This window comes from Ascaphus truei, chromosome 2 (genome assembly GCF_040206685.1).
Source record: "Ascaphus truei isolate aAscTru1 chromosome 2, aAscTru1.hap1, whole genome shotgun sequence".
Lineage (NCBI taxonomy): Eukaryota > Metazoa > Chordata > Amphibia > Anura > Ascaphidae > Ascaphus > Ascaphus truei.
Genome location: NC_134484.1, coordinates 98,475,697 through 98,496,064, shown reverse-complemented (window position 1 = coordinate 98,496,064; position 20,368 = coordinate 98,475,697). Strand labels below are relative to the sequence as shown.

At 48.3% G+C, this 20,368-nt stretch overlaps 1 protein-coding gene across 1 annotated transcript in view; it reads right to left on the bottom strand.

The window, feature by feature from the left end:
• SLCO5A1 (solute carrier organic anion transporter family member 5A1) overlaps positions 1 to 20,368 on the bottom strand; it is a 173,390-nt gene that overhangs the window by 77,274 nt on the left and 75,748 nt on the right. The window contains exon 4 of the mRNA XM_075583730.1: positions 14,406 to 14,626. Within this exon, the coding sequence (XP_075439845.1) occupies positions 14,406 to 14,626 (221 nt within the window). The remainder of the gene's footprint in view (positions 1 to 14,405; positions 14,627 to 20,368) is intronic.

Genomic DNA, 20,368 nt, shown 5'->3' with positions numbered 1-20,368 from the left:
GCGTTATAGACCTGGTGGACCAATGCCCCTCACCCCTCTTATTGGGGTGATGGGGAGAATTCAAGCCCCACCGCAAGGATAACCTCGGGGGTGGGCCGCGGGGTATTGAAGCCTCAGCCCAGACCATCCTGTCGGAGGAGAGACTTGGAGGGAAGGAGAGGAGGAGATATCTGTGTGTGAGGAGAGCGGAGTAATAAGTACAGCTTGGCTGCTGTTGTTGCGGCTGCTGGACGCCACTACCGTTGGGAGTTGCCGATCTGCCAATAAAAGAGACTATCCTTTGTTACCAAAGACTGTGTGTGAATTGGAAGCTATTATCCTGGGACCCTAGGGGTTCTTCTATACAGGTACTGTCCCATATTCCTGGGAGTATAGAAGATGGAGGCGCTGCACCACTAAGAGATCATGGAGGCTACCACCCCCGAAGCCCGGACCTGGCTCCCCAATAACATCGCGGGAAGCTCAGGCCCTCCTGTTCCTCACAGGTATGCACCACACCGCATGTAATCTGCCCTCATGCACCCTAGACACCACCGTAGAGTCTGGGGGAAGGGGGGGAAGCAGTGTTACATTTGGAGGCGCTGCTGAGAGATGTGTCAGAACAGGACTGGCTTATAGCAAGGCGGAACGGGCAGAGTGAGATGCACTCGCCATGCAAGTGTTGGAGAAGGATGGGCGCAATTGCATATGCCGAGGGTAGTCAGGAGAGCGCAGACTCTCGCACAGTACGCATGGGCGCCCATAGGAGGTGGCGTAGGAAGGGTGAATAGTTAGAGCTGACCAAGTCCCTTGAGGCAGGTAGCGTGAGGCAACTGGGGGGGTCAGCCTGTTAACCAGTCCAGGGACCATGGCCCAGGGCCCGCGCTATGAGTGGCCAAAAGCAGGAGACGTCCGTACTTAGAAAAGAGGTACCATAGCTATCACCCGCACACACGCACCACAGAACACTTGCATGGTAGACATCGAGTACAGTGCATGGAGGAGAGGAGTTCTGCTGAGCCTGGGGTACAAGCCACCTCAAGTTAGTGAGAAACAGAATGCAGAGCACACAGTTGGCAGTCAGTCAGTGTTTAGGTACGAGATACCCGTTAGACACTGAGGATAGGGCACATGGACGTTTTGAGGACTCATCCAAGATGGCGTCCATCCCTACATGTGCTCCGCAGAGCAAGAACAGTGATCTAAAATGGCGGTTCCCGCCAAGCCTGGAGCAAGCACGTGCGTCGTGCACAGAGACTATTAGGAGAATGTTGCGGGACATGTGTAATAATCTGGCGCCAAACCCGGATTCTTTGCAATGGGAGCGGAGCGGCGCGAAAGCCGAAAGCCCACCCACCTGTGCTGTGACTGGTCAGAAAGCCAGGCCACGTCACGCTGAAGAAGAGCAGATCCCGCCTCTGGATTCCACCAGAGGGAGGGGGCACAAGGAGAGCCAATCAGGAGAGTCCTCCCCAGCGAAGGGAGGGACCGGAAGCCTGAGCGAAGAGCTTCACTTTTGTCTGGCATTCGAGGAGCAAGGAGCTGGAACCCTGAGCTGTTCAAACCTTGAGCGAACCATGTCCGAGATGAGTACTTCCATTTACCAATTACCAGGAGGCCTACTGGTAGTGGAGGTAGCTGAGCACGAATACATTCGGTGTTTGTGCGTTCACTGCGGGATACCGTGCGCGGTACCAAGCACCAGGGTCCGATGCCCTCAATGTGGCGCGTTTTACCTTCGGCCGAACGAGCCGTGGCCTTTGTTCGGAACCCCGAGGGGTGCCTCTCCGGGAACATTGACGGAGGTGGCGGAAGGCAAAGAAAAGACTGCCCTGGTTCCCCGTTATACCCAAGCGGGAGGAACCAAGGCTCAGCCCGCTATTGAACTGAGCGAGCTGGCAACAGAGAAGAGCGCGACCGCAGTGGAGGTACCAGAGCGAGACCACTTTGTACCTGTACCTACTGGTTGTATCGCCGAAGAACCAGGTGACTCCCTAGCGGAGGAACTGATCGTGATTTCCTCGGAGGAAGAGATTGGCGTGACATCGGTGGCGATGCGCCTACCGGCGAACCACCCCAAAGGCATCAAGAGAGAGCAGACAAGTCCGGAAAACATCCGACGGCGAGCGCTGATGCGGCCGGAGGCCCGTAAGAGTCCCACCGCAGTGGTGATTCCCAGTGCGACGGAGACCGAGACGATCCTAGAGGAGCCCGATGTCATCAAAAAGGAGCGGTAAGGAGACTTCACCACCCCCTTACTCCCGCCAGGCGCAGACCGCAACCCCGGCAAACGAGAAAGAGAGGCTTGAGGCCTACTTGTTTGACCATGTACCGGATGCTCCGCCACCGCCCCTGCAGGTCCTCAACGCACTTCCGGTGCGTGACCACGAAGCGGGTGGAGATTCTGCAGGCGATCCAGATGACGTCGTTTCCAGTTCCACCGGAAAGAGAAGGCCTGGAGGAGTATTCTCCTCTCGAAGCATAGACTCAGCCATTGCCCAGGCTACCCTACAGAGTCGAGGCCCCTCCCGAGAAGCCAGAAGTATGGCGGGGAGTGCCTCTAAGAAAATGTTCATTGGGCGTGGTGTCACCCGCTTGCTGTACAATGCCCTGGACGTTCCCCCTGCCCCGGCCCATAGCTCCACTGCCCCGGCCACTGCCCCTGCCCCGTCACGAGTGGTGCCACCGGGACCAACCAGGGATAAATTATGTAAATATCCCAAAAACTCCAAGGACTTGCGGGATTGGGAGCTGAGTGATGAAGGGTCTGATGGGGAGATACCGTATTCGAGTGTTATACCTGTGCCTAAACCTGTGCCGTTTTCTCCTGCAGCTAGAGGGAGGGCCCGTGGGTCTCACACTCCAGTAGAGGCTGGGTCTACCAGCAAAGTGGTGCACAAAATGAACCCCACTACGTATTATAATGCCAAGGGAAGGAGAGATTGCTCGCGATCTACTGATGCGGGTACGTCCTGTGTATCATCACAGGTAGAGTCTGATGTAGAACGCACTAGTCATTCCGCAGAGTACGAACACTGCGACAAATGGTGGGTGCCTTTGTTCACCGGATACCACGAGGGGATGGACCGTACACGGTTCTTATTAATTAAGAATGATGTAGTAGACCAGTGGTGGGCGGCTGGTTCTTTCACTCCGCAGGAGGTGGAGGATGAGTTAGATCACTGGTTTAGGGAGATAGAACAGAAACTGATAGTACCTCGAGGCCCCAGTATCTTGTACGATGAGGTGGCCCCAGAGGAGCCTGTATTTTGGGTACTGCCGAGCAGGGCAGGGCACCGCAAACTCACCAAACTAAGTCGAGCTGACCGGGCCATAGTCGCTAGATACCGGCAGTCACACGGGTATGAGTATCCCTATGTGCCTGAGCCCATCATGAGAGAAATTGAAGAGAACCGAGACAGTTGGCTCAGGGAGGCAGTCCAGGAATACCTCCGGACCAAGTTCGGTCAGGGAGGGTATCACAATGAGGATAAGATTAGTGAATTAGTATGCATATGGAGCATAGGTAGATGTATCTACATGTACGGTGTTACATACAGGCCTGAGCATGGGCCGGTCCAATCGTTCGCTGTGACCGTCACAGATCATAATGGACGGCGGGTAAGAAAGCCTGATCCAAAGCACTATATGTAGGGTTCTCCATGTTGGGAGTACCCGGGTGTACTTGTATTGAATTACCTCATTATGCCATGTATTATGACAATGTTATGTGTGCTGTTTCCCAGGTGGTTTGCCGCAGGATGGGTCTGCTAAAACTAGGTCCAAGTGGGGACCATTGGATTCCACCATAGGGAGAGTGTAGCCCCCTGTAAACAGCACAGGCTATACCTATCTCCCTTCTACTGTGGTAAGTCCTGTTAAGATCAGGAACCAGTAATCGTCATGGGTTTTCCTCCTTCATAGCCCTGCCCTGAGTGGTAGAGGCAGGCCTGGACTCTGCTGCAGACGTGAGCAAGAGGGGAGGTTCTGCTGACATCACGAGAGGTGGGGCTAGCTCTATATTTAGCAGCAACTCCTGTGAGTTAGAGTTAGTCTTTCGAGTTAATATGCCGAGAGTCTGCAGTGGGACATGTCTGAGTAGTGAGTCCTGCGGATCGGTCCAAGGAGTTGGAGGAGACCGCGGTCTCACCTGCACAGCCATGCAGGAGCAGAGAGAGGAGTGGAGAGACTCAGCCCCTTTAGTAGAGCTGATAGCGTTATAGACCTGGTGGACCAATGCCCCTCACCCCTCTGCCTGGGGTGATGGGAAGAATTCAAGCCCCACCGCGAGGATAACTTCGGGGATGGGCCGCGGGGTATTGAATCCTCAGCCCAGACCATCCTGTCGGAGGAGAGACTTGGAGGGAAGGAGAGGAGGAGATATCTGTGTGTGAGGAGAGCGGAGTAATAAGTACAGCTTGGCTGCTGTTGTTGCGGCTGCTGGACGCCACTACCGTTGGGAGTTGCTGATCTGCCAATAAAAGAGACTATCCTTTGTTACCAACGACTGTGTGTGAATTGGAAGCTATTACCCTGGGACCCAAGGGGTTCTTCTATACAGGTCCTGTCCCATATTCCTGGGAGTATAGAAGATGGAGGCGCTGCACCACTAAGAGATCATGGAGGCTACCACCCCCGAAGCCCGGACCTGGCTCCCCAATAACATCGCGGGAAGCTCAGGCCCTCCTGTTCCTCACAGGTATGCACCACACCGCATGTAATCTGCCCTCATGCACCCTAGACACCACCGTAGAGTCTGGGGGAAGGGGGGGAAGCAGTGTTACATTTGGAGGCGCTGCTGAGAGATGTGTCAGAACAGGACTGGCTTATAGCAAGGCGGAACGGGCAGAGTGAGATGCACTCGCCATGCAAGTGTTGGAGAAGGATGGGCGCAATTGCATATGCCGAGGGTAGTCAGGAGAGCGCAGACTCTCGCACAGTACGCATGGGCGCCCATAGGAGGTGGCGTAGGAAGGGTGAATAGTTAGAGCTGACCAAGTCCCTTGAGGCAGGTAGCGTGAGGCAACTGGAGGGGTCAGCCTGTTAACCAGTCCAGGGACCATGGCCCAGGGCCCGCGCTATGAGTGGCCAAAAGCAGGAGACGTCCGTACTTAGAAAAGAGGTACCATAGCTATCACCCGCACACACGCACCACAGAACACTTGCATGGTAGACATCGAGTACAGTGCATGGAGGAGAGGAGTTCTGCTGAGCCTGGGGTACAAGCCACCTCAAGTTAGTGAGAAACAGAATGCAGAGCACACAGTTGGCAGTCAGTCAGTGTTTAGGTACGAGATACCCGTTAGACACTGAGGATAGGGCACATGGACGTTTTGAGGACTCATCCAAGATGGCGTCCATCCCTACATGTGCTCCGCAGAGCAAGAACAGTGATCTAAAATGGCGGTTCCCGCCAAGCCTGGAGCAAGCACGTGCGTCGTGCACAGAGACTATTAGGAGAATGTTGCGGGACATGTGTAATAATCTGGCGCCAAACCCGGATTCTTTGCAATGGGAGCGGAGCGGCGCGAAAGCCGAAAGCCCACCCACCTGTGCTGTGACTGGTCAGAAAGCCAGGCCACGTCACGCTGAAGAAGAGCAGATCCCGCCTCTGGATTCCACCAGAGGGAGGGGGCACAAGGAGAGCCAATCAGGAGAGTCCTCCCCAGCGAAGGGAGGGACCGGAAGCCTGAGCGAAGAGCTTCACTTTTGTCTGGCATTCGAGGAGCAAGGAGCTGGAACCCTGAGCTGTTCAAACCCTGAGCGAACCATGTCCGAGATGAGTACTTCCATTTACCAATTACCAGGAGGCCTACTGGTAGTGGAGGTAGCTGAGCACGAATACATTCGGTGTTTGTGCGTTCACTGCGGGATACCGTGCGCGGTACCAAGCACCAGGGTCCGATGCCCTCAATGTGGCGCGTTTTACCTTCGGCCGAACGAGCCGTGGCCTTTGTTCGGAACCCCGAGGGGTGCCTCTCCGGGAACATTGACGGAGGTGGCGGAAGGCAAAGAAAAGACTGCCCTGGTTCCCCGTTATACCCAAGTGGGAGGAACCAAGGCTCAGCCCGCTATTGAACTGAGCGAGCTGGCAACAGAGAAGAGCGCGACCGCAGTGGAGGTACCAGAGCGAGACCACTTTGTACCTGTACCTACTGGTTGTATCGCCGAAGAACCAGGTGACTCCCTAGCGGAGGAACTGATCGTGATTTCCTCGGAGGAAGAGATTGGCGTGACATCGGTGGCGATGCGCCTACCGGCGAACCACCCCAAAGGCATCAAGAGAGAGCAGACAAGTCCGGAAAACATCCGACGGCGAGCGCTGATGCGGCCGGAGGCCCGTAAGAGTCCCACCGCAGTGGTGATTCCCAGTGCGACGGAGACCGAGACGATCCTAGAGGAGCCCGATGTCATCAAAAAGGAGCGGTAAGGAGACTTCACCACCCCCTTACTCCCACCAGGCGCAGACCGCAACCCCGGCAAACGAGAAAGAGAGGCTTGAGGCCTACTTGTTTGACCATGTACCGGATGCTCCGCCACCGCCCCTGCAGGTCCTCAACGCACTTCCGGTGCGTGACCACGAAGCGGGTGGAGATTCTGCAGGCGATCCAGATGACGTCGTTTCCAGTTCCACCGGAAAGAGAAGGCCTGGAGGAGTATTCTCCTCTCGAAGCATAGACTCAGCCATTGCCCAGGCTACCCTACAGAGTCGAGGCCCCTCCCGAGAAGCCAGAAGTATGGCGGGGAGTGCCTCTAAGAAAATGTTCATTGGGCGTGGTGTCACCCGCTTGCTGTACAATGCCCTGGACGTTCCCCCTGCCCCGGCCCATAGCTCCACTGCCCCGGCCACTGCCCCTGCCCCGTCACGAGTGGTGCCACCGGGACCAACCAGGGATAAATTATGTAAATATCCCAAAAACTCCAAGGACTTGCGGGATTGGGAGCTGAGTGATGAAGGGTCTGATGGGGAGATACCGTATTCGAGTGTTATACCTGTGCCTAAACCTGTGCCGTTTTCTCCTGCAGCTAGAGGGAGGGCCCGTGGGTCTCACACTCCAGTAGAGGCTGGGTCTACCAGCAAAGTGGTGCACAAAATGAACCCCACTACGTATTATAATGCCAAGGGAAGGAGAGATTGCTCGCGATCTACTGATGCGGGTACGTCCTGTGTATCATCACAGGTAGAGTCTGATGTAGAACGCACTAGTCATTCCGCAGAGTACGAACACTGCGACAAATGGTGGGTGCCTTTGTTCACCGGATACCACGAGGGGATGGACCGTACACGGTTCTTATTAATTAAGAATGATGTAGTAGACCAGTGGTGGGCGGCTGGTTCTTTCACTCCGCAGGAGGTGGAGGATGAGTTAGATCACTGGTTTAGGGAGATAGAACAGAAACTGATAGTACCTCGAGGCCCCAGTATCTTGTACGATGAGGTGGCCCCAGAGGAGCCTGTATTTTGGGTACTGCCGAGCAGGGCAGGGCACCGCAAACTCACCAAACTAAGTCGAGCTGACCGGGCCATAGTCGCTAGATACCGGCAGTCACACGGGTATGAGTATCCCTATGTGCCTGAGCCCATCATGAGAGAAATTGAAGAGAACCGAGACAGTTGGCTCAGGGAGGCAGTCCAGGAATACCTCCGGACCAAGTTCGGTCAGGGAGGGTATCACAATGAGGATAAGATTAGTGAATTAGTATGCATATGGAGCATAGGTAGATGTATCTACATGTACGGTGTTACATACAGGCCTGAGCATGGGCCGGTCCAATCGTTCGCTGTGACCGTCACAGATCATAATGGACGGCGGGTAAGAAAGCCTGATCCAAAGCACTATATGTAGGGTTCTCCATGTTGGGAGTACCCGGGTGTACTTGTATTGAATTACCTCATTATGCCATGTATTATGACAATGTTATGTGTGCTGTTTCCCAGGTGGTTTGCCGCAGGATGGGTCTGCTAAAACTAGGTCCAAGTGGGGACCATTGGATTCCACCATAGGGAGAGTGTAGCCCCCTGTAAACAGCACAGGCTATACCTATCTCCCTTCTACTGTGGTAAGTCCTGTTAAGATCAGGAACCAGTAATCGTCATGGGTTTTCCCCCTTCATAGCCCTGCCCTGAGTGGTAGAGGCAGGCCTGGACTCTGCTGCAGACGTGAGCAAGAGGGGAGGTTCTGCTGACATCACGAGAGGTGGGGCTAGCTCTATATTTAGCAGCAACTCCTGTGAGTTAGAGTTAGTCTTTCGAGTTAATATGCCGAGAGTCTGCAGTGGGACATGTCTGAGTAGTGAGTCCTGCGGATCGGTCCAAGGAGTTGGAGGAGACCGCGGTCTCACCTGCACAGCCATGCAGGAGCAGAGAGAGGAGTGGAGAGACTCAGCCCCTTTAGTAGAGCTGATAGCGTTATAGACCTGGTGGACCAATGCCCCTCACCCCTCTGCCTGGGGTGATGGGAAGAATTCAAGCCCCACCGCGAGGATAACTTCGGGGATGGGCCGCGGGGTATTGAATCCTCAGCCCAGACCATCCTGTCGGAGGAGAGACTTGGAGGGAAGGAGAGGAGGAGATATCTGTGTGTGAGGAGAGCGGAGTAATAAGTACAGCTTGGCTGCTGTTGTTGCGGCTGCTGGACGCCACTACCGTTGGGAGTTGCTGATCTGCCAATAAAAGAGACTATCCTTTGTTACCAACGACTGTGTGTGAATTGGAAGCTATTACCCTGGGACCCAAGGGGTTCTTCTATACAGGTCCTGTCCCATATTCCTGGGAGTATAGAAGATGGAGGCGCTGCACCACTAAGAGATCATGGAGGCTACCACCCCCGAAGCCCGGACCTGGCTCCCCAATAACATCGCGGGAAGCTCAGGCCCTCCTGTTCCTCACAGGTATGCACCACACCGCATGTAATCTGCCCTCATGCACCCTAGACACCACCGTAGAGTCTGGGGGAAGGAGGGAAGCAGGGTTACATATGTATTGGGGGGTTGTATGCATTTGGGGGGTTATTTGTATATATTTGGTGGGGTTATATGTATGTATTTGGGTGGGGGGTATATGTATGTAGTTAAGGGGGTGAGAGGGGGTTTATATGTATGTAGTGTAATTTAGAGTCACCCTTTCAAGCAGGGTCTAAAGTACATTACAGCTTCCAACCTCTTGTTTTAAGTTTAGTCTTTTTATTTTAATAGTTCTATATAAAGATATTGTTACAGGGAGTAAAACACACCAAAATACCCATAAATTCAGAAGAAAAAGTACTAAATATTAATCAGATGTTCATGGAACTCTTATACACAATTATTACTGGGTAATAATAACTTTATTTCATATGGTGCTTTTCTCCCAATTGGACGCAAAACACTTCCCAATTACAATGCAGCCCACGGCCCACACTGCTGTACACAGAATGTGAACCCAGTTCCCCTGATTCAAACTCTGTGCCATTGTTTTCTGAGTCCGTGAACGAGGACATTTACAATGTGCAATTTTTGTTATAGAAGACTAATTATATTGAACCAGTGAAATTGTGAAATATGATTAATGTTTGAGTGCTGTATATAGACAAAATGTAATGGTCTTAATACTGTGCTAATTAAATGGAAACCTGTACTGAAATAGACACCACGTATTTTGAAATTTATCAAAGGAAATATCTGTAGTGGTTGAGATTTTCTCACATTCATAGATGTAGCAGACCGAATGTAGCCAATGTTTTAGTGATAAGAAAGAATGATCTTTCCAGTGAACAAGTTTAGTTTTTATTGATAGTAAAACTAGATTGTCAGGTAGATTTTTATAGTGTAGATTTTTCTGCTGAATCCATTAACACTACTGATCTAAAAATAATTCTGTTTGTACTTTGTGCATTTGTGAAGGTAATGTGGGCAGATACTGTACATATGTGTTTATGCATCAGGAGTGCCACCAGTACTGGATATACATAATAGATTACTCAATAAATTATAACTAGTTATATTGGGAAAGGAGGGGGGGGTGGTCATTGTGGCCATGGTGGAAACAGGAAAGGGCTATTCATGAGTTGGATCTCAGAGAAATGATTAGTAACGGCTAATTCAAAGACAGCAGCAGTTGTTCTTGATCTCCAGCAGCAGATTTCCAGCCATTGATATGCTGCCCTTCAGCTCTGTAGAGGGCAAGGGCTTTAGGGAGCTACTGTAGTCTGATGTGCTGATGTTTTAGTCTCATTGGGACTACATTTGGCAATCTGCCAAACAGAGACCCACTACGGGGCATCAGCACCTAAACACTTTCAGTTTACTTTACTCACAACATTAACTGTCACCATCTCATTTTAACAGTATTTCCTTAATAAAGTATTTTAATAAACACAATTTACATTACTACTTGCTCCAGACTCTCTCCTTTGTACTGCAAATTCAGTAGGGTACTCTCTCTCCCCCAGATCTTGAGTGCATCATATAGGGCCTTATCTGTATGCACAGTGTCTTTGCTTCATACAGTGCTCTTTGTGTTTGTTAGGGATTAGGAACCTGATCATCTTGCAATGATTTATTGTTGAATTACATTTTTCTATTATTATTTAGGAACCACTCCTTAGGTATTAGATTGCACAGGGCATCAATTTGCACTATATGCTTACATGGTATTAATTTTTAACATTGTGTGATATATACACACACACAGCCTCTGAAAGGATTCAAAGAAATGTTATGTTATGTTTATTTATGGTTACAGTATGTTGCACTGTATGGTCACACAAAGAGAGTACCATTTTTAGGATTATTTATAAACTGTATTACTTAGGTTTTTGTTACAATGGTAATTCACCTACACAAATGTTGTTTTACTTCTTACAGCTTAGCCAAAGATTTCTAATTTAAAGAAGAGCGTAAAGCTCTAGATTTGTCCTCTATTAGGGCTTTTTAACAAAATATGTGTTTTTAAGTTTCCTTATTATCTTTAAATGCCCTGTGGGAGAGGGGGCTAGGAGTCGGAGGGGGAGGGGGGGGAAAGGGGGGTAAGAGTCCCAGAGGGGAGGAAGGGGCATAGGTAAGATCCCCCTGGCGGAGGGGATAGAGTCCCAGGGGGGAGGGGAAGGAAGAGTTTAAGGGTCCCAGGGAGGATGAAGGTGTTAGGGTCCCAGGAGGGGGGCGGGGTTAAGGGTCCAAGGGGGAGAAAAAGAAAGGAGTTAATGGACATGGCCAGGGTGTAACATATCCTACCCGGAGAAGGGATCTCTGTGAAGATGGCCGATGGAGGCTCCAGAGCCATGCAGAGCATTGGGTGCTCCTTGATTGGAGAGTGGGCCAGGGGAACCAGAATGTGCCGGTGGTTCCCGGCCTCGACGCTGACATCTTGCTAGGATGTGACCTGGGCAAATTTGTCTGCGACTATGAGAAGATAGCAGTGGCTCCAATTGTGGCCGTAACCCACAGTTCTGCTGTTTGGTTCTGCTGATTGGTTCTTCAAACCGGACGGTCCCCGACGCTCGATTCTTCACTCCACCACAGCAACAAGGACGCCAGAGCAGCCCCATCGCACGTCCACTGCACGCCAGACCGTCTCCCCCATCAATGACTTGGCCTCACTCTGGTGAGGTTGCAGCTTCTGCCACAATCCCTCTGCCACAGAATACTCTGCTCAGACTGGAGCCCGTGCTTCCAGGGACAGCCATGGTGTGGCCCAACGTTAGCACCTTCGGCATTCGTGCCAGGTTTGGCCAGTGGGCCGCCAGAGCCTAGAAGTGGTTGAGGTAATCCTGGGGGCCATATAGTCCTTACACTCCCCAAATGGATGGAGAACCATCGTCGGATGGAGGGCCTCCATCCAGGGAACCAGTGACTTGGGAGGTAGTGGAAGATAACCCAGCCCCGACCCCAGCCTGGGTTAGAAAGCCACAGTTGGGCTCTATCTTGTGGCTCAAGCCAGTAGGGCTGTCACCTCATCCTAGAGGGGGAGGTGTGGCAGCTATAATCGAGGTTAAGCTCAGCCATTGTCCCTATCCATCTGGTTGGATTTGCAGAATTTCCCTGTATATATATCTTATTTTGGCTCATCTGGCCTAAAACCTGTGTCTTAAATGTATAATGTAAACCTTTATTTTATGTAGTGTTTTGTGTGCCCTGCGGTATAAAACATTTCTGTGTTTCCTGGACATGCAGGGCTGGTAAACCCCTGGTCTAGCCTGCAGTTGGTGGTCATTCTAGAGCGGTATGTGAGGTGGGGGTAACAAAGGCAGAGTGGGTAATGGTCCAGGTGGTCATTGGCTCAAAAAGTGGAGCCCGTGCCCACCCACAGACACCCAAGCACCTATCTCAGCGGAAGATATATGGCCGGCCAGGAAAACCGTTGGCACTGCTTGGATTGGCCGGTTTGAAATTCCCACTCTGGCCTAAACCCACCCCTGTCCCACTTCCAACTCTGATTGGCCCTCACAGATGATTTCTCACTCTGTGATTGGCCCTCACACAGCATCTGCGCTGTGAATGGTCGCGACTCCGTTTCCCATGCTTGGAAGCGGGGAAACTATGTAAAGGGGGCTCAATTTGAGCTCTGGATTTTCTGATGCTGGTGTGGAAGCTGACTAAGCAGTGTGGAAGCTGACTAAGCAGTGTGCTCGGAAAGTTTTGTCAGTCACCCAGGACAAGACTCGTGGCCGAGCACGCAATTTGAACTTCCTTTTGTGCCCTGGGACTTGTAAGCTTGTGATTAGAACATCCGAGGTCTGGGCGATCCCTACCCCTATGGAGTGTGGAAGCAACCCCGGGTATGTCTTTGAAGTGGTGGCTGGCATCTAGTCAGCTAGAGTTCCCCCCGTAATCTCAGTTTGGTGACTGTAAACTCTGCTGGTGAATTTGTGCAGTGTCTGCTGGCTCCGGCCAGAATAAAAAATACTTTATTTGGCTTCTGTGTCCTGTCTGGTGCCATGTTCCCCGTGAACAAGTTCTCGTCGTCTGTGACAACTGGTATATTGGTGAACCCTACATCATTCATTGAAAAAACAAATGGTGGTGCATCAGTAGCATAGCTCTGTCTACATTGCTCTATGTACTGTACGTGCATGCCATCTCATTCTCTCCCATTTTTTTATTGGAAAAATGTCGATGTTTGTACAAATACCCACAACTTAGGTTGCTTGTATTTATATCAATATAGGTCAGTGACACCCTTAATGGAAAATTGTGACCTACAATAGCTATAACGTTAGAATCAAATAATATGGGCACCAGAGAAAATAATGATGCACTGTATAACCATTTAAACAAGCAATCTTGCAAAATAAAATATTTCCCATTTACAGTGAAAATTGGAAATTGAAGTGGATTGAACACTGTATTAACCCTCTGTGTTTGTTTTGGTAAGATATTTAAAAACAAAGTATATGTCAATGTTAAGCACGAATGCATATTTAATTACGAGGTCTCTTGGCATTACAATGCAATTAAACAAGTATGCTGTAACTGTTCATTAGTTTGTAACATTGAGCTAATATGGTTAATGCTGTGAAACATTCCTTTAATTGTGGTAATTGATAAATTTGTTAATGTGTATAATTTGTTATAATGACATTATATGATACATGTTGATGCTTAGTAACAAAATGTTATGATTTAATGTGTTATTATATTCCCTTTAGCTACTGCAGATAGAAAAGTGTTAGTTGTGTTAAAAATCAATACTTTCTCATTCTTTAGCTCCTGAGGTTACCATGGTAATCCATAGACTGCACTGGGCTCTGGAGAGAGCTTCATTTTAACCTCCCGAATACGTAATATTTCAAACCCTGAATGAAGCATCAGATTTAAAAAAAAATAAAACAGTGTTGGAAAGGGCAAAAAGAGATCTCTTAAAGTAAGTAAAAAAACGAAAACGTCGATCAGCGCGGCCAGCGGCTTTTAATCACAAATAAAAAATGACATTGTTAATGCAGATTAGAATTTTCTCTGTTGAATAGTTATGTTAGCGGTTTAATGATAAAGAAAACAACTAGATTATAGGTAGCTCATCTAAACCTAATTCCCTTTCTTTTCATCCTGTGATTCCATCCATATTTTACTTTCCATATGTGCTTTTTGCAATGAATACCCTTTCATTCTTACCACAGTGCCGATTATGTCTCAATGTTCTCGTAACCCATTTGGTGTGACTGTCTTCCAGGATCGCGACTACATGATCTCTTGGGTAGTGATAACCTGGGCTCCACTTCCATTCCGATCATGTTCACCGCTCCCATGGAATAGTGAATGTGATCTCTACATAGAAAGCTAGCAAAAATAACATGACATTCCATGTACGTCACAAGGGCCCGTGTGGCGTGCCAGCTGTCATGACATACAGGGATAGTCATAGGGGCAGCCAAAGGGTTAACTCTTCTTCAAGAGACAATCCATCAACATTTGTTGTCATCAATAAAGTAATAGAGAGGTAATTACTGTACCTTTAAAATTATTCTCAAATCCAAGAGACGGGCCGACACCTGCGTCTACGTTCTGCCTGTTGCTCGACTTTTCCTTCATGACATCGTCCTCACTGGAAACATCATATGAGTTTGTTTTCTTTTTCTTCTTTTTCGGGCGAGGTGGAAGCTTTTTTGGAAAAGTAAACATTGGGAATATCACAAGAAGCATTGCCACAGCACAAAGAAGAAATCCACTCCACCTAAAAACAAGAACATTGCTCGTTGTTACTTTAAACAAGTAAAATGCCAAACAAAAAAAAGCAAAGCTTGTGGCGTATTGCTCGTACAATTATTGGGAGAATATACCAGATTTTATACATGTTTTAGACCCGAATCAACCCTTTGCCTGGCTTGATTATGGTTGACATAGATCAGATTCTAGTCTAACAGGCTGCTGATCACATGAACCAACCACTACACAGATCAAGTGATAAGCTCCATTTTGTACAATTGAGTGTGAAGAAATATGTGTATTTTGTCAATTTATTGTGGTGCGCTAGATCAGGGGTGCGCAATCTTTTTCTCCTGCGCCCCCCTGCCGGCTCCCACCCCTCCACCCCTTCCATTTAATTTAAATGCCTACAGGAAGCGCTCTGGGCCGCTGTAACCGCCCGGTTCCCCCCCCCACAGAGAATCTCGTGCCCCCCAGTTTGCACACCCCTGATCTAGATCACTGTTTCCCAACTCCAGTCCTCAAGCACCCACCAAGTCCGTTTTTAAGGATATCCCAGCTTCAGCACAGTGGATTCCGTTAAAATGATTGAACCTTATAACCTGACCTGTTGGGGTTTTTGAGGACTGGAGTTGGGAACCACTAATCTAAAGCAGTGGTGCTTAAACTAAGTCCTGAAGGGCTACCAACACGCCAGGTCTTAGGGATATCCCTGCTTCAGCCCTGGTGGCTCAATCAATATGACTGAGCCACTGATCGAGCCATACTGCACCGACACACTTTATTCGAGCAAATACCCAGTATGTACCTGGCAGATACCTGGAATGCGCCGCTCCTCACCTCTGACAAGCCCCGTTGTGTTTGCCTTCCCAGCCTGGGTTCATGCCTGGCTGACGGGCAGCTGATCTGTTAAATGATAATGATTAGAATTTAATAGGCTGCAATGCTTCGCGTGTCTACCAGATGGCATAAATTCATGAATTGTAATGCAGTATATATATATATACTGTGCAGTATTGCAGCCAGCGGGAATAAAATGCTTCAATCCCTGCCTGGAAAATACCTCAATGCACTCGGGCAGAAAACAGTCACAAACCTCAATACACCCGGGTATACCCGAATTCGTGGGACTAGCCGAGCTCGAATAAAGTGTGTCGCCAGTGTATGTGCTGAAGCATGGATATCCTTAAAACCTGGTCTGTTTGTAGCCCTTGAGGGCTGAGTTTGAGCAGCACTGATGTAGAGTATTCATCAATTATCTTGGCTCAGCAGCTTCTCCCTTTACTGCTGGAGCAACCATTAACACATTGCTTTGCAACATGTTTTTGACACTCCTCTGGCGGTGAAGCTGCTGACAAAATGTTTTAAAATTTTTTTAGTCTCGGTGATGTTCCTCCACAGTACATTATTAGTATAACTGTTTCTAATAATACATTTAACAAGACGTGTGATTTGAAACTGATTTTGTAATCTAATAAAATATTAATAAATAAAAATACTGCTTGTGAGCACATTTGCATGTTTCAGACAGGTCTGCAACCCTGTCTTTCCCCATTATCGCTTAGAGAAACAGTGCTTTCACTGCAGCCAGGGATTCTGGGTAATGACATGCAAGCTGTATTTACTGTACACTGTACGGTGGAGTGTTTTTGTCACTTTTTTACCCTTAACTTTTTTAATATACGGTAATAATCAGACCTTAGTGCTGCAAAGTTATTAAGTAAATGCACATACCATTCTAGCTCTAATAACAAATTATTTGACCTAAATACAGTATTAGTGCATAGGCATGTCATTTTATATTAACTTTAAAAATTCATAAATCACAGACAAACAACAATATTTAGTTAACCATTCTGCACTTGAGGGTTTAGATAAGAAGCAGGGATACAGCAAACCATAATAGACAGTTGTTTCATCAAGAAAAATGATCTGTGAGCAGATTCAATGTGTAGAAGTGCGATCATAGGAATTTGGCACTCTTTAATCTAATGAAGATTGGTCTTAATAACATTACAGTTCCTCAAACACAATGTAAGGAATAACACAAACACTTCCCTTTTGAATATTTTAAATACCAGTGTGTTGTTACTCAAAACTTCCAGTAAAGTGTAGGTGTTAAATGTAATTCTCATGTTTAATAAGCTATCTCAACCGAATAGTAACATTTACTGTAGTACATGCTGTATGTGTATCTGGTAAAGATGAATATAAAAATATATCTGGAGCATATGAAAGTAACTATGGGGTCAAACAAATAACCGAAGCGTGGGGCCAACACTCAGGCACAATCATACTTATTAGAATAAAGTAAACAGTGGTAGTAGTAATAATAATAATAATGCTATAACAGATCCAGAATGTAGTAGCAAACGTAGACATTTTACTTATAGTATAGTATACAAAAAAATATCAAAAATTGTGCACAAAAAGCTGTGATCTATATAGCAAAAAGCAATAGTAGTAAGCAAAAACAAAGATAAATGTCAATACTTATCCACAGCTTTCAGAATGTTGAGCACACAGACACAAGGCTGGAATATGCGAAATGGTGGCGTAAGATACAACTCAAAGATATAAAACATATAAAGAAAAGGTAAACTGAAAAAAACCAGTAAATGCTGGAAAGCATCACCAGTTTCATGATTCACTACTCTGAAACAAGAGAACTGTATTCCCATGAGTGCTAAAGGCCATGTCTATACATACTACGCTATATGAATGCACACACAGCTGTGTCTTACACATACATATGTACAATGTAATTCTATCCCTATATAGCAGGGGTGGGCAACCTATTTTTCAATGCAGCCACAGGTGTGGCGAATTAGAATTGAAAATAGCCACACCATGTAAAAATGTAGGTATTATGTTGCGCATGCGAAAATTTTAAACACACGGTTTGAAAAAGTTTATAAATTCTCAGACCATAACCCCCCTCAAGCTCCCTCACCCCCCTCCTCCTCTCACCCCCTCCTCTTCCTCTCACCCCTTCCTCCTCCTCTCACCCCCCCTTCTTCTCAGCCCCCCTCTTCTCACCCTCCTCCTCTCACCCCCTCCTCCTCTCACCCCCTCACGCCACCACCACTATCTTCCTCATCTCATTTCCCCATCATCATCTCATGTAAACCCCCTCATCTGCCCCAGCACCCTTCATCATCTGCCCCAGCACCTTTCATCATCTGCCCCAGCACCCTTCATCATCTGCCCTAGCACCCTTCATCATCTCATGTAAACCTCCTAATCTCCCCCAGCACCCTTCATCATCTCCCCCAGCACCCTTCAACATCTGCCCCAGCACCCTTCATCTCCCCCAGCACCCTTTATCATCTGCCCCAGCACCCTTCATCATCTGCCCCAGCACCCTTCATCATCTCCCCCAGCACCCTTCATCATCTCCCCCAGCACCCTTCATCATCTGCCCCAGCACCCTTCATCATCTGCCCAAGCACCCTTCATCATCTCCCCCAGCACCCTTCATCATCTGCCCCAGCACCCTTCATCATCTGCCCAAGCACCCTTCATCATCTGCCCCAGCACCCTTCATCATCTCCCCCAGCACCCTTCATCATCTCCCCCAGCACCCTTCATCATCTGCCCCAGCACCCTTCATCATCTGCCTCAGCACCCTTCATCATCTGCCCCAGCACCCTTCATCATCTCCCCCAGCACCCTTCATCATCTGCCCCAGCACCATTCTTCATCTGCCCCAGCACACTTCATCTGCCCCAGCACCCTTCATCATCTGCCCCAGCACACTTCATCTGTCCCAGCACCCTTCATCATCTGCCCCATCACCCTTCATCATCTGCCCCAGCACCCTTCATCATCTCTCCCAGCACCCTTCATCATCTCCCCCAGTACCCTTCATCATCTGCCCTAGCACCCTTCATCATCTCCCCCAGCACCCTTCATCATCAGGCAGCAGTCCCCCTCATCATCAGGTGGCAGCAGCCCCCTACCCCCCATCCCAGGCATCAGCCCCCGTCGCCCCCATATCAGGCATCAGCCCCCGTACCCCGCATCAGCCCCGTCTCCTAACCAGATCGCGACGGCTTTGAAATAAAGGGAAGGAAGCGGCAGTGGCGGGCCTGGCCAGGGGAGGGAGAGGATGGGGGGGGGGGGGGAGCGTGACAGCGCATCAACTTCTGGTGCTGGAGGGGAGGAAGCGCGTCACACCACTGAAGCGGGCTGGGAGGAAGGGGAGCGTGCCACACAGCCGGAGCGTGCTCCTTCCCTACCAAGTAAGGGAAGGGGGGCTTGAGGGGGTCAGTCGCGGGCAGCACAGGGAGTCCCGGCGGCCCTTACTGTATGTTGTGGTTACTCAATTCGCCACACTTTGACTCCCAATTCGCCACAAGTGGCGAATGGCAAAGGGTTGTCCACCCTGGCTATATACCAATAGGGACCACATAGTATCTACACACATTAATAGTAATGCAACACCCTCTTACATTTCTACACCTACCCACACCATTGGTATACTGTACACTGCCACATACACCTTTTGCAAAGCACTGTATACACTGTGGGCACTTTATAAATTTCTATTTACACACATACACACACACACATACACACTCTTACATCACTAACATTCAGGGACCATTTAACACCTTAAGTCATAAATCGCATACTGCACAGGGGAAAGGGAAAGGGTTCAGTCTGATAGATGCACTGTTTTTAAGTAAAACCCTTTCTTGCTTTATCCATTGTAACATCGCCAGAAGAAGAGATCAGTGTATCTCGAAAGCTCGCACAAATAAAAGCATTTCGTTAGCCACAGAACGGTATCGTCTATTCGTTTTTGATTATTAAGTTCGGCTAACACGGTACAGATACCTCTACACACATATATATATATGTGCATTCCCCTGAGGAAGGTACCGTTCAGCGGACCGAAACTTTGGCTATATGTGCAAGTTTCTTTAATACAGTTTATTGCTGCTTATACCTTCTGAGTGCTGTTGCCTCCTTACCTCTGCTGGTAATGTATGCTTTATTGTATATATATATATATAATATTTGTATATATATGTACATATTTTATATATATAAAAGGCAACTATATATATATATATATATATATATATATATATATATATATATATATATATATATATAGTTGCCTTTTATATATATAAAATATGTATCACTGTAATATCACTGTTTTAGCCACTTCAGTCACAGAGGAGTCTGCAACCCATTGCTGTAAACGTGTTAAAGCCACATTGGACAAACACTCCTTCTGCTACAGAATATGACTACAGTATGCCAAAATGATGAACTGAGTGTCACGGGAGACCAGTCATTTACACCTTTTTACCAGGATCATACATTGAGCAAAACATGTAAAGTGAAATAAATTGTGATTTATTCACATGAAAAGGCATACACACAATAATACACCAACTACATAAGAAAATACACACGTACTTGGGAACTGGGATAAAAAAGTAGACTTCCCTAGCTGCTGTGCACTCTATTTTAGAGTTTTTTGTTGACCGGGACTTGGCTCCAAACGTCCTGGAACTAAAATTGGCTTCCAATCCCAACCGTGACCGCTATGTTAGTTTTTGAGAACTTGGTCCCTAAAAAGCTGGACTTGAAAATATTCCGGGTAGGTTTTTCTGAAGCTGGTGCTCTGCTATTCGCGCAAGAGCACTTTTTAGTAATTTCAAAAATCCCGTCGATGTTCTGGCGCCGAGAATCTCCTGTTTGATTGGCTCAGGGGTTTCTTATAGTATTTTGGAGTTCATTCACAAAACAC